The sequence below is a fragment of the Balaenoptera borealis genome (assembly GCF_965194805.1).
Source record: "Balaenoptera borealis genome assembly, chromosome: 16".
Lineage (NCBI taxonomy): Eukaryota > Metazoa > Chordata > Mammalia > Artiodactyla > Balaenopteridae > Balaenoptera > Balaenoptera borealis.
In genome coordinates, this window is record NC_138872.1 from 64662312 (window position 1) to 64676566 (window position 14255).

The window sequence follows — 14255 nt, forward strand, 5'->3', positions numbered from 1 at the left end:
GAAGCTGATAAATGCAGCCATTGGTGGTGAACTTAGAGATGGGTCAACCTTCAAGGCCTAGACCAGGGCATCCTCTAGCCTATAAAATACCTTTGTGTAAAATGGGAAAAGGTGCCTCACCTCGGCAGGTGAATCAGGAGAAGGTGCCCCCTGTGCATGGATGCAGCCCCACACCAGGTCCATTCCTAGTCCTACAGGTGGAGGAGGTGACTCATGTTCTTAACAGTGTCCCAATTTAGTGTCACATGACCTAAATTGATCTAATCAGATGCAGTCTAACTCAGGATTTAGGATTTTTGTGGAGAATACTGGGCCAAAGATGCTTGTCTTTCACTACACATAAAGCTGAATAATGGGGTTCCAGGAGCACCTGTCAGCCATCCTGAGACCATGAAAAAAAGCTTACCTGAAAATGCAGCCATCTCTGAGGACACATAGCCTTGTTCAAAGGGACAAGATAGAGAGCCCAGAAAGAAACCAATACTGAGTCAATTGTGTTTTACAAGTGTGTGAAGGCAATTTGAGAAAGGATAGTCTCTTTTAAAAAATTGTGCTGAAATAATTGGGTAGCCATTTGCAAATAAATGAGTAAATTTTGACACATACTTTATACAAAAACTAACTCAAAATGGATCATAGACTTAAATGTAAGACCTAAGACTATAAAACTTCTAGAAGAAAATTTTTTGCTCATGAGTTAAGCAAAGATTTCTTAGACATGACACCAAAAGCATGATCCATAGAAGAAAGAACTGATAAATTGGGCCTCACTGACTTTTTAAAACTTCAAGAGACTGTTAAGATAATGAAGATGAAAGCCACAGACTGGGATAAAGTATTTGCAAAATACATTTCTGGTAAAGGATTTGCATTCAGAATATATAAAGAACTCTGAAAACTCAATAATAAAACAGCAATATAATTTTATATGCTGTTTTGTTATTTTATTGCCCCTGGAGTTCTATGTTCTTTTGCATATTTTATGTTTTTACAATAGGCCCCTTTCTATAGTTATTGTAGTTGCTTCTATTCACTCAAACTTGACCTATGAGAATTCTACCTAAGAATTGTGTTTATCCTCAAAATAGGTAAGAATAAAACTTTTTAATGGGCAAAAGATATGCACAGTCACTTCACCAAAGAGGTTATATAGATAGCAAATAAACACATAAAAAGATAATCAGCATCATTAGTTATTAGGAAAATGCAAATTAAAACCACCTTGAGATACCACTGCACACCTATTAGAATGGCTAAAATTGGTGATACCAAGTATTGGTGAGGATAGGGAGCAATTGGGACTCTCATTCACTGCTGATGAAATGCAAAATGGTATAGCCATTTTGGAAAATAATTTGGCAGTTTCTTATAAAGTTAAACATAGATTTACTATATGACCCACTGATTCCACTAGTAGGTATTAAATTCATTTTTACCAGAAAAATGAAAACTTATATTCACAAAAAAAGCCTATGCACAAATGTTTACAGTAGTTTGATTTGAAGTTGCAAAAAATGGTAACAAGACAAATTTCCTTCAATTAATGGATAAAAAAAATTGTACTTCTATAGAATCAGCTACCACTCAGTAATAAAAAAAGAATCAACTACTGATTCATGCAATGACATGGTGCATCTCAAAGGCATTATGCTGAATGAAAGAAACCAGGCTCAAAAGGCAACACACGGACTTCCCTGGTGGTGCAGTGGTTAAGAATCCACCTGCCAATGAAGGGGACACAGGTTCAAGCCCTGGTCCAGGAAGATCCCACATGCCGCGGAGCAACTAAGCCTGCGAGCCACAACTACTGAGCCTGCGTGCCACAACTACTGAAGCCCGCACGCCTAGAGCCCATGCTCCGCACCAAGAGAAGCCACAACAATGAGAAGCCCTCGCACCACAACGAAGAGTAGCCCCCACTCGCCACAACTAGAGAAAGCCTGTGCACAGAAACGAAGACCCAATGTAGCCAGGGAAAAAAAAGGCAACATGCTGTATGATTCCATTTAAAAGATATTCTGATTAGCAGTTGCTGGGGGCTGAGAGTAGCAGGAAAAGTTGACTACAAAGGGATAGAAGGGATTTTTTTTGGGGGGGGGGATGGAAATGGAAATGTTCTATATCCTGATTGTGGTGGTGGTTACATGACTGGATGTGTTTGTCAAAACCCACTGAATTGTACACTGAAAAGGGTGGATTTTGCCATACATAATTATACCTCAATAAGACTAATCCAAAAAATAAAAATTATAAACAAACAAATAAAATATAGCACTTCAAACCCTGAACTGAGATTTACTCTTGGATGTTCCAGTTATGTAAGCCAGTAATTCTCTCTTTTCTTATACCAGCTGGGTTAGATTTTCTCTTGCTTGCCATAAAGAGTCCCTAAACTGTTACATGGGCCCTGTCTTATCCAGCACTTAGATTTATGGGGTTGAATGGTCTCCCCTCAGTTCAGATTTCCCAGAAGCAAAACAGAGCTTTGAGTTAGAGATGGAAAATGTGCAGCATGAGCACATAACCCCCTTTTCTGCCCATGACAGTCATCAACAATCACCCATCCTTCAGAGTAAATATGGCTTCAGAGACCTTCCCAACACGTCACTCGTTATAGGTTGACATCACTGCTACTCCTTCCCTGGAGCAAGTAGACTCTGAGACGTCTCCCAATCATCCCCACCTCCTGGTACTCATGTCCTGTGTAAACCTCTCCATTTTGGACAGGCAACACCTGTGACTTACTTCTAATCAACAGAAAATTGTAAAGGTCACTTCCATAATTAGTTTACAGGAGATTGTGAGTTCCATCTTGCTAGGAGACTCTATTGCGTTCTTGGTTTACATGCTCTGATGAAGCAAGCTGCCATACTGGAGATGTCTCACAGCAAGACACTGAGGGTGCCAACAGCCAGCTAAGAACTGAAGCCCTCAGTTCAATGACCTTTAAAGAACTGAATTCTGCCAACAACCATAGGACCTTAGAAGTGGGTCTTTCCTCAGCTGAGTCTTCAGATGAAACCCCAGCCTGGCTGACACCTTGGTTGCAGCTTGTCAAAGACCCTGAAGCAGGGAAGGCAGATAAGCTGTACCTGGATTCCTGATCACGGAAACTGTGAGATGATAAGTATGTCTTGTTTTAAGCTGTTAAATTTGAGTGTGATTATCATGCAGCAATAGATAATTAATACATAATTATCGTAAACCATTTCAAAAGATGCAGGTAACTATGCAACTCACAGAAAGAATGTTTCCTGGCATTTTCTTAACTGCACACTTACTTGATAAAGATTAAACTTCACTCTGCTAACCCGCCTGTGGCCTCTTCTGTGGACTGATTTCCTCAGACTAAAGCAAAGCATCTCTAAACACATATCCTCTTCTTTCCACTTATTTTTTTATTTCCTAAGAAAGCAAGCTAATCTCTGGGAACTAAGTGGATAATTCTCATGCGATAGATTAAAATTACTTCGTGGGCCCTGCAGCCAGATCCCAGGACCCAGCTCTGCCTGCCAGTGGGCCAGCAATAGCCCCAGGACTTGGGAAGGCACAAGCTCTGGGATCTCCTAGACCCCACCTCCACATACCAGTGAGCCAGCAGTAGCCCTGGGGCCCCCCAGGGTTCCACAATCAGCTGCCTCATGACCCAGCCCTGCCAAGTAGCAGCCAGAAGCCTCTGCACAAGGCGGGGTCTGGCAACCCACTGGACTGGGAGCCAGCTATGCCTATCAGACTCCCCACAGTAGTCATCCCACCACAGCAGAAGGACCCATGCAGCCCACAAAGGGGGCACCCCTAGAGCAATATAGCCCTGGTGACCAGACGGGAGCGTGCTGCTGGGACACATAGAATGTCTCCTACAAAAGGCCACTTCTCCAAGTTCAGGAAACATAACCAACCTACCAAATATACAGAAATAAAAACAGGAAGCTAGACAAAATGATATGACAGAGGAACATGTTCCAAAAGAAAGAACAAGATAAAACCCCAGAACAAGAACTAAGTGAAGTGGAGACAGCCAATCAACCCAATAAAGAGTTCAAGGTAATGATTGTAAAGATGATCAAAGAGCTCAGGAGAGTGGACAAATAGAGTGAGAAGTTAGAAGTTTTAAAGAGAGTTAGAAAATATAAAGAACAACCAAACAGAGATGAAAAATACAATAACTGAAATGAAAGATACACTAGAAGGAATCAACAGACTAAATGATACAGAGGGATGGATCAGTGAGCTGGAAGACAGAGTAGTGGAAAACTCTTTGACACTTCACAGAAAAAAGAAAAAAGAATGAAAAGAGATGAGTACAGCTTAAGAGACTTCTAGGACAAGAAGAAGCACACTAATATTTGCACTATAGGGGTCCCAGAAGGAGAAGAGAGAGAAAAGAGGGCTGAGAACATATTTGAATATATAACAGCTGAACGCTTTCCTAACTTGGAAGGAAAAAAGACATCCAAGTCCAGGAAGCACAGAGAGTTGCAAACAGGATCAACTCAAAGAGGATCACACCAAGACACATTGCAATTAAAACGGCAATAATTAAAGATAAAGAGAGAATATTAAAAGCAGCAAGGGAAAAGCAACAAGTTACATACATGGGACTCCCATAAGGCTATCAGCTGACTTTGCAGGAGAAACTCTGTGAGCCAGAAGGGAGTGACATAATATATTTAGAGTGAAGAAAGGGGAAAACCTACAACCAAGAATACTCTACCTGACAAGGCTCTCATTCAGATTTGATGGAGGGATCAAAACTTTTACAGACAAGCAAAAGCTAAAAGAGTTCAGCACCAACAAACCAGCTTTACAAGCAATGTTAAAGGGACTTCTCTAAGTGAAAAAGAAAAGGCCACAACTAGAAACATGAAAATTACAAAAGGAAAAATCTCTTTAGTAAAGGCAAATATATAGTAAAAGTAGTAAATCAACCACAAACAAAGCTAATAGGAAAGTTAAAGGACAAAAGTAGTAAAATCATATATATCCACAATAAGCCATTAAAGGATACACAAAACAAGTAAATGTAAAATACGTTGTCAAACACAGTAATCATAGCGCTTCCCTGGTGGCGCAGTGGTTAAGAATCCGCCTACCAATGCAGGGGACACAGGTTTGAGCCCTGGTCCAGGAAGATCCCACATGCCGCGGAGCAACTAAGCCCGTGCGCCACAACTACTGAGCCTGTGCTCTAGAGCCCGCGAGCCACAACTACTGAAGCCTGTGCACCTAGAGCCCATGCTTCGCAACAAGAGAAGCCACCACAATGAGAAGCTGGTTTTGTGGTGCTGAATTCTCTTAGCTTTTGCTTGTCTGTAAAGTTTTTGATTTCTCCATCGAATCTGAATGAGATCCTTGCCAGGTAGAGTAATCTTGGTTGTAGGTTCTTCCCTTTCATCACTTTAAGTATTTCATGCCACTCCCTTCTGGCTTGTAGAGTTTCTGCTGAGAAATCAGCTGTTAACCTTATGGGAGTTTCCTTGTATGTTATTTGTCTTTTTTCCCTTGTGGCTTTCAATAATTTTTCTTTGTCTTTGATTTTTTCCAATTTGATTACTATGTGTCTCGGTGTGTTTCTCCTTGGGTTTATCCTGTATGGGACTCTCTGCGCTTACCGGACTTGGGTGGCTATTTCCTTTCCCATGTTAGGGAAGTTTTCGACTATAATCTCTTCAAATATTTTCTCGGGTCCTTTCTCTCTCTCCTCTCCTTCTGGGACCCCTATAATGTGAATGTTGTTGCGTTTAATGTTGTCCCAGAGGTCTCTTAGGCTGTCTTCATTTCTTTTCATTCTTTTTTCTTTTTTCTGTTCCGCAGCAGTGAATTCCACCATTCTGTCTTCCAGGTCACTTATCCGTTCTTCTGCCTCAGTTATTCTGCTATTGATTCCTTCTAGTGTAGTTTTCATTTCAGTTATTGTATTGTTCATCTCTGTTTGTTCTTTAATTCTTCTAAGTCTTTGTTAAACATTTCTTGCATGTTCTCGATCTTTGCCTCCATTCTTTTTCCAAGGTCCTGGATCATCTTCACTATCATTATTCTGAATTCTTTTTCTGGAAGGTTGCCTATCTCCACTTCATTTAGTTGTTTTTCTGGGGTTTTATCTTGTTCCTTCATCTGGTACATAGCCCTCTGTCTTTTCATCTTGTCTATCTTTCTGTGAATGTGGTTTCCATTCCACAGGCTGCAGGATTGTAGTTCTTCTTGCTTCTGCTGTCTGCCCTCTGGTGGATGAGGCTATCTAAGAGGCTTGTGCAAGTTTCCTGATGGGAGAGCCCATCATCTTTTTTTATAAATGAAGTTTTACTGGACTCCCCTGGTGGTGCAGTGGTTAAGAATCTGCCTGCCAATGCAGGGGACACGGGGTGGAGCCCTGGTCCGGGAAGATTTCACCTGCCATGGAGCAACTAAGCCCATGCACCACAACTACTGAAGCCCGCGCTCTAGAGCCCGCGAGCCACAACTACTGAGCCCAAGTGCTACAACTACTGAAGCCCGTGAGCCTAGAGCCCATGCTCCATAACAAAGACAAGACACCGCAATGAGAAGCACTGGCACTGCAACGAAGAGTAGCCCCCGGTCACCGCAACTAGAGAAAGCCCGCGTGCAGCAACCAAGACCCAACGCAGCCAAAAATAAATAAATTAAATAAACAAATTTTTAAAATAATAAATAAATAAATAAAGTTTTACTGAAACACAGCCACATCCACTCATTTGCATAGTGTCTACAGCTGCATTGGCAGAGTTGAGTAGCTGTGACAGAGACAAATGGCCCACAAAGCAGAAGACATTTTACTATCAGGCTCTTCACACAAAAAAAATATTCATTGACCACTGTCATAGAAAAAATTAGAGAAGCTTCCAAAAAATGGCTGTATTTCTTCCCTGTATTTCTTCCCTTGGTTGTGGGGCAATGCAGGGAACATGAAAAGGGATCAGGAGACAAGGGTTCAAGTTCCAGCCCCATGTCTGTGGTCCATGCATTAGTCAGTTCCTTTCTCTGAGTCTCAGTTTACCCATCATAATTTTAGTACATGGACTAGATTAGGTTTCTTCCAGTTCTGAGTAACATATCAACTCAAACAACTTTGGATATAACATTTATGTGAGCAGGTGTACTATTTTAATGTGAAATGTAATAGTTTCCTTTTTCTTCCCTTTGTTTATTGCTCTAGACAATAAGAAAGTCTAAGCTCGCCTTGTCTTAGAGGAAAAGAAGAACTATTTCCATTTAGGTAGGGCCGTGGGCCATTAACTTTTAGTGTACAAAAGAACCGGAAGAGAAGAAGTGGTTTGTGTAATTTTAATCATTATCACTGTCGTCGTCATCATCATCTTCATCATCATCATCATCATCATCACCACATACATTGTACCAACAATGTGCCAGACACTGCCCTATCCTAATGCTTTAATTCCTTTACATTTTCTTGTAAAATCCTATGAAATGGGTATTGTTACTAACCCCATTTTACCAGTGGGAAAATTGAGGTATGAAAACTAACATATTCCCCCAAATCACAAAGCTGGTAAGAAGCAGAGCCAGGTTGTGAACCCCTAGCAGTCTGGCTCCAGAGTCCTTGGTATTAACTTCCATGCTATAAAAGAAAGAAGATTCCTGTCCTTGACAAAGCAGTTTGAGCAAAAGCAAGAGGAAGAGGAGAGAGTCTCCATCTCCCTCACCCCCGTTTAGACTAGAACGATATTCCCCAAGGCTATGGAGAGGAGAGATGGGAAGGAGATGATGAGAAGGAAGAGTTAGGAAGTATGGCCAGACCACAAGCAGACTCCCTAAGATTCATGTTTCCTGAGTGTGGTCCCCATCATTAAGGGGCAGTTTTCGAGTACCCCAGAGTTGTGTGGCCTATAGATGGCCTCAGTCAAGGGACCCTACCAGCTGTCCACCCAGCAGTTGCCCATCTATGCTCAAAGCTTTGCTCAGTCTGACTAATCTGCGTGTGGGTGCATGCTGTCTGGACATGGAAAGGGTGGAGGTAGAGGAAGAAGCCTCTGTACTGTATCTTTGAGGGGTTGAATGAAAACAATCTGGGGACATGCTCTCCCCAGATGGGACAGTGGTCCTTGCATCCCCAGGACCTCAGCAAAAATGAAAACTTATTGAAAGAATCCTGCGGAATGTCATGATTTTGAACCCAGAGTTGAACTACCAGTCCTGGGGACTTAAGCAACAGAAATGCATTCTTACAACAAATATTTAATAAGCACCTACTATGCGGCACACTCTGTGCAAATATTGGGCATGAGGCATTGACCAAGATTCTTGCACAACCTGCTCCCTCCACCTGGAATTCCTTTCTGGCTCTCCTTCACCTGGCCAAATCCTTCTCAGGGTCACGATTTTGCTGGGCATTGCTTCCTCCAGGGGGTCTCCTGACCCTCCCCCAACACCAACCTGCAACCACTTGCAGCCAACTATGTTCTTTGGCAACTTCTATTTCCTATCTGACTTGAGCTTTTCAACAGTAAAATGAGAACAATAACAGGTGCCTCTAGGGTCATTTACGGGATGGAATGAGGGAATTGTGTCATGTTAAGCTCAGTGCCTGGGTCTTTAATTGCTCCCACACTGTGTTGCAATCTTCCCTCCAGACCTGTCACAGGGCCTGACAATACATGTTTGACAAACTTGGAAGGAAGAAAGGGAAGGAGGGACACAATCTTTGACAAAGATTTCCCAGAGTAAAGGGAGAGATAGATGTGCACACAAAGAACTAGAGCCTAATATAAAAGATGCTATAAAGGAAACATTGACAGTGTCCCATGGAATCAAAGAAGAAAGAGCCATTGATGGCTGGTGGCATTGAACATTTCACAAAGAAGGTGATGGCTGACTGAGGAGTAGGAGCTTGCAAAACAGAGCAGACAGATTAGGGCTTTCCAGGCAAGGAGAGTGCACAGTTGATGAATCCCAAGCACAAGGATTTAATTCTTACAAAGAGTAGTGGGTTAAAAAAAATAAGTAGAAGCAGTAGATGTGTTTAAGGAACATATGGCCTTAACAAGAAAATGAGATAAAGAGATAAAGATAGTATGAAAAAGTATGACTATTTTACCTTTAGTAAATAACATAAAAAAGCAGAGAACGCTGAGAGATTATCAGTGATTTTCATGTCTTAAATTAGCAGCAATCAGTACCATACAACTCATTTTCCATTTGCTGTCTCAAGCCTGCAGGAAATTTTTTCAGGATCTCCCTCCCCTGCATCTGCAATAAGATGCTTACAAATTCGTTTTGCTTTGTAACAAATAACATGCATGCTAAGGGGCATTTTTTCCTCTCTCTAAATGTACATCCATCCAAATGGGCCTTTTCTGATTTCATGACTTGAATCTGTTAATGTGCACCCCCTCAGGGTCTCTCTTCTGCCACAGAGACACAGAGCTTGTAAAGCCCTATTCATTTGATGCCCTTAATAGTTGCTGATATTTATGTGTGCCAGGCATGATGATCCGTGCCTTAGAACTATTACATCATGTAATCCTCACAGCCTCCCTGTGAACATACAAGCAGCCTGGAAGTGCTTCTACGATGGCATTTATCCTCAGATGATAGACGAAGAGCATGAGGGTCAGAAATGTGAATGTACCCAAGGTCGCCCCACTAGCAAGTGACAGAGCCGGGATTTGAACCCAGGGCTGTCTGACTCCAGAGAAAGAGCTTTCAACCATAAAGCTATGCTGCCAACTCCACTTGGAGATGGGGTTTGGTGCCAAAGCACTCTGAAGCACAGATCTGCTTTCCCTCTGCAAGGCTCACTGCAGAATCTCTGCTCCTGCCCCACTGCCTCATCACCTCCCTCTTCCACTCCCAGCCTCCAGTTTCCTCCAACCACACCCAACAGAGGGGCTCACATTTGCTTACCTAGAACCAAGATTCCTCTTCCTCCAAGATGTTCAGCACCTTTGTAGCTTTATGACATAGATGTTAACACACCATCTCCTAACAGAGGCAGAGATGGAACAATCTCTAAGTGGCATTATTTATTTGACCCACGTAATAACTGACAGCATTTTTTAAGCGCTTACTACGTCTGAACTGAGCTCAGTGCTTTGTGTGCATTAGTTCATGGGACTTTCCCAGCTACCAGAGGCTATGGGTACTCTTAAAGCCCCGTTTCACAGATGAGGAAACTAAGGTGCAAGCGCTATTCTCTCCTAAAAGTTGGTGCTGAGTGGGATAGTCTCCACTCGAACTGTTCTTCCTGGGGAAGCAGACATTCGCATTCATTGCTACCGGGAGCACAAATGGCTACTGTCCCCATGGAGGGAAATTTGGCAATATCTATCAGAATCATAAATGCATATACAATTTGACCCAGCAATTCCACATCTGGAAATTTATCCTAAATATACGTAACATCATGCATGTACAAGGTTATTCACTGCAGTGTGTATAGCTTAAGAAATAATTGGAAGCAACCCACTGTCCATCTAGAGTAGACTGGTTAAATAGTATAGTGCAAAGCATAATAGGGTACTCCGTGGCTAGAAATAAAGAATGAGGAAGCTCTCTATGTGCTGATATGGAATGATCTCCAGGGTATATTAATAAATAAGAAACAAAAGCAAAAAATTCAAGGTGCAAAACTGTGTGAGATAAGAGGTGAAATTGGTATTGCTGATATATAGAAAGGAACTCTGTATAATACATAAAAATGATGGCAGTGATTTATTGTCAAGGGGAATGGGGGGCAGGTAGATAGAGACAGGAATGGGAGGAAGAGTTTTCACTGTTTTGTTTTTTTTTTAGTTTTTAGTTTTTTAACCATGCGAATGTATTGTCTATACTCCAAAAAATAAGTAAAAGAAAATGTGTTCACAAAAAGAAGTTGTCCTAAGTTGGGCCAATAAAGAAAATTATCTGCATCCTATATTAAAGGTAAATTTTGGCTCTGCAAGAGCCCTAAGCCTTCAGAATATTGCTTGTGCTGACATCTTGATCAGATATTTCTACATCAGACTGGATTTTACACCTCTCTTTCCCTGTCACAACACCCACTCCTAAATGGAAAATTTAGAGCTAAATCCTCCAAAAAATTTTTTTGCAAAGGGACCATGGTTATATTCTTATTTTGCACATCAGATGATTCTAACCAGCTTTACATCCCCCCTCCAAATGCCGGTGTTACTGAAATGTAAAGGATTACATTAATAGCAGCTGCATTTCAATAATTGATGGTCTGTTTGCTTAACATTCAGTTATTACTTGATATAAGCCTCTAGTGCAAAATATTCTCTGCTAATAGCTCAAATAAAATTGCTCAAGTAAGTTTGGGTGGTTCGTTGTTGACTTTTTTATCCAACACCATAGCATTTACCTAGTTATTTATCTGTGGATAAGAATATTTGAGAATAGGTGTTTGTAGCAATGCTTTTGGTCCACAAAACCCAAACCAACCATTATTAGGAAAATAATACTTGCATCCTTAAATAAAATGGAAAAGCCTACCACTCTGACTCATAAGAGTCTTAGCTCTTAGTACTATTCACAGAACAGTCAAATCAGAAGTGAGAAAATACTGCCCAGATCAGAAATATGGAGAAAAGTTCCCACAAGCATCAAAAGAAGATGGGTTATGCACTTCAAGATGCCGTCCAGGTGTTAAAGCCCAGAAGCTCTTCCTCAAATCCCTCTTCCCCCACACACACCTGTAGGACAACCCTCAGACCTGAACAACAGGGGGCACCTCTATCACTTGGGATCTGTACCTAGCACCATCAAAGCATGACCCATTACCCAAAACAGCCACTCTGAAGAGCAATACCATTCAAGCCCCAGAGAAACACCTCTCCAAGATCTTGACCTCTGTCCTCAAAACGGAAGGCAACTGGGTCAAACGGCTTGAACACTGGGGTGTGGTGCCAATGCCAAAGCAGAGATGGGCACTGCAGGGGGGGTGCCGGGGTGGTCTGAGTGGCAGGAGCGCTTAGGTGAGAGAGAGGACAAATGAACTAACTTGTCAGGAACTCTCTCTCGGATAGAGTCACTGCGATAGATTCTTGCACAACATAGCACCATTTCCCCATGGTGATGACAGCTTATTTCTAGCTTCCCTTTGTGTTCCAATTTGTGGCTCTGGACCTTTGCAGGAATCAGTATGGCATTTGCAATCGCTGCACGTGGTGGCTGAGAAAAATGCTAGAGTACTAAATAATTCATATTACTCTTAATTTTGTATATGTAGAAGTCTGGGTATAACATAGGACCATAATACTGATTCTTGGCATTGATGACTGAATGGACATGGAAAATTAGAATTATGAATAGTTTTTAAATAAAAACATGGAATAAGATCTAATTAAAATGCTAAAAATTAAATTTTGAATATTTCAATATTCGACTATTAAATATTAAAGTATTCAAATACTGACTTTCAATATTTAAATTATTCACATTTATTTATAATTTGTATTTTACCTTTTAATTTTAATAAATTATTTTGACTACCGCAGGAAGAAATAACTTTTTTTAAAACACATCAGTAATAATTTTAATTTTTAAATTTTTACCTTTAATATATTTTCTTGGTGAAACTATATCCAAATATTGAATATTTTTAATCCAATTATATTTCATTTATAATCACAAAATCATTACTGTCAATAAACACAAATTAGTGAAAATCTTGATTATAAAAACACTATTAGTGATTTTGCTAAAATTAAGGCAAGAAAAAGAAATTTTAAGGAAAATATAATTTATGAATTATAGGTGTCTTTTCTTACTCATCCAAACATTGCCAGCCAGCCCACTTACAGACTATCCAGAAAGCATCCAATAATTTAATTGAATAGTCTTAAATACTGTGCCAACTTTTGGTCATATAAAAATCTTCGCTTTGGGGGAGTTCCCTGGTGGCCTAGTGGTTAGGATTCAGTGCTTTCACTGTGGAGGCCTGGGTTCAATCCCTGGTCAGGAAACAATCCCACATGCTGCACAGCATGGCCAAAATACCAAAAAAAAAAACAAAACAAAACAAAAACCTTAGCTTTATTTGAATTTTTTAATTTTGTCATTATGAAAGTTTATTTACCAAGGTAGGAGGATAAAACAGATATTGATTTACATTTAAATATGTAAACATACAGTATGTGAGCCTCCGTTTGTACTCTTAACTCAAACCCTACAAATAGCAGGTGGTGACCTGCACATCTGGACCTGTGGTCTAGCTGTGAGAGATACAGTAACAATTGCATCCTTGAGCACATTTTCCAAAAAAATGCTCCTTCTAAGTAATATAGGGTTGGCCAAAAAGTTAGTTCGGGTTTTTCCATAAGAGGTATTGGAAAAACCCAAACGAGCTTTTTGGCCAACCCAGCATACTGATGGAAAGGTCATTAAGACTATGATTAAACAATATGATGGAAACTATGAGGATGGCTATAATCAAAAAAAGAGATAATAACAAGTATTGGTGAAGATATAGAGAACACAGTGCTGTTGGGAATGTAATGTGGTACAGCCACTTTGAAAAACAGTCTGGTAGTTCCTCAAAAGGTTAAACATAGAGATACCACATGACCCTGCAATTCCATTCCTAGGTATATATCCAAGAGAAATGAAAACATACGTCCACACAAAACCTTGTGACAAATGATTATTATAGCCAAAAATTGGAAACAATCCAAATGTCTATCAACAGATGAATGGATGAATAAAATGTGGTATGTCCATACAATGGAATATTATTCAGCCATAAAAAGGAACAAAGCACTGATGCATGCTCCAGCATGGTAAACCTTGAAAACATGATGCTAAGTGAAATAAACCAGTTGCAAAGACCATATATTGTATGATTTCAATTACATGTAATGTCCGGAATAGGCGAATCTATGGAAACAGAAAGTACATTAGTGGTTGCCCAGGGCTGGGAGGTTGGTGAGAAATGGGGAGTGACTGCTAATGGGTATGGGGATTCTTCTTTGGCATGAAACTGTTCTAAAATTGATTGTGGTATGGTTGCACAACACTGTGAATATACTAAAAACCACTGGACTGTACACCTTAAATCGGTAATGAATTATATCACAAAACTGTAAAAAAAAAAAAAAAATCAGTAGGAGAAAACAGGGCAATCAAAAAGCTTTGTCTTTGCTCTAGCCTGGTGCCCTGCACCTTTGTCCTTGGCCTGCCCTGTGGGCTGGCTCCCTGCCCCCATGTCAGCATCCCACCACCTTTTGAAGGGTGGTGAAATTCCCCTCTAATCCCCACCACAATTTAACACAGAATTAACC

General features: G+C 40.7%; 1 protein-coding gene across 7 annotated transcripts in view; it reads right to left on the bottom strand.

Annotated features, from left to right (window-relative positions):
* The window catches only part of RPS15A (ribosomal protein S15a), a 399535-nt gene that overhangs the window by 311178 nt on the left and 74102 nt on the right, over positions 1 to 14255 (bottom strand). For 3 of the 7 annotated variants that reach the window (XR_014236119.1, XR_014236120.1, XR_014236121.1), the window contains exon 5: positions 9883 to 9960. The exons of 3 other annotated variants lie outside the window; for them this stretch is intronic. Coding sequence is in view for 1 of the 4 variants with exons in the window: in XM_082362641.1 (XP_082218767.1) it covers positions 9915 to 9960 (46 nt within the window). In the remaining 3 variants the exon portion in view is untranslated. Of the gene's footprint in view, positions 1 to 7539; positions 9961 to 14255 lie in introns of those variants that run through there. One more of the 7 variants, XM_082362641.1, reaches the window with a different exon arrangement.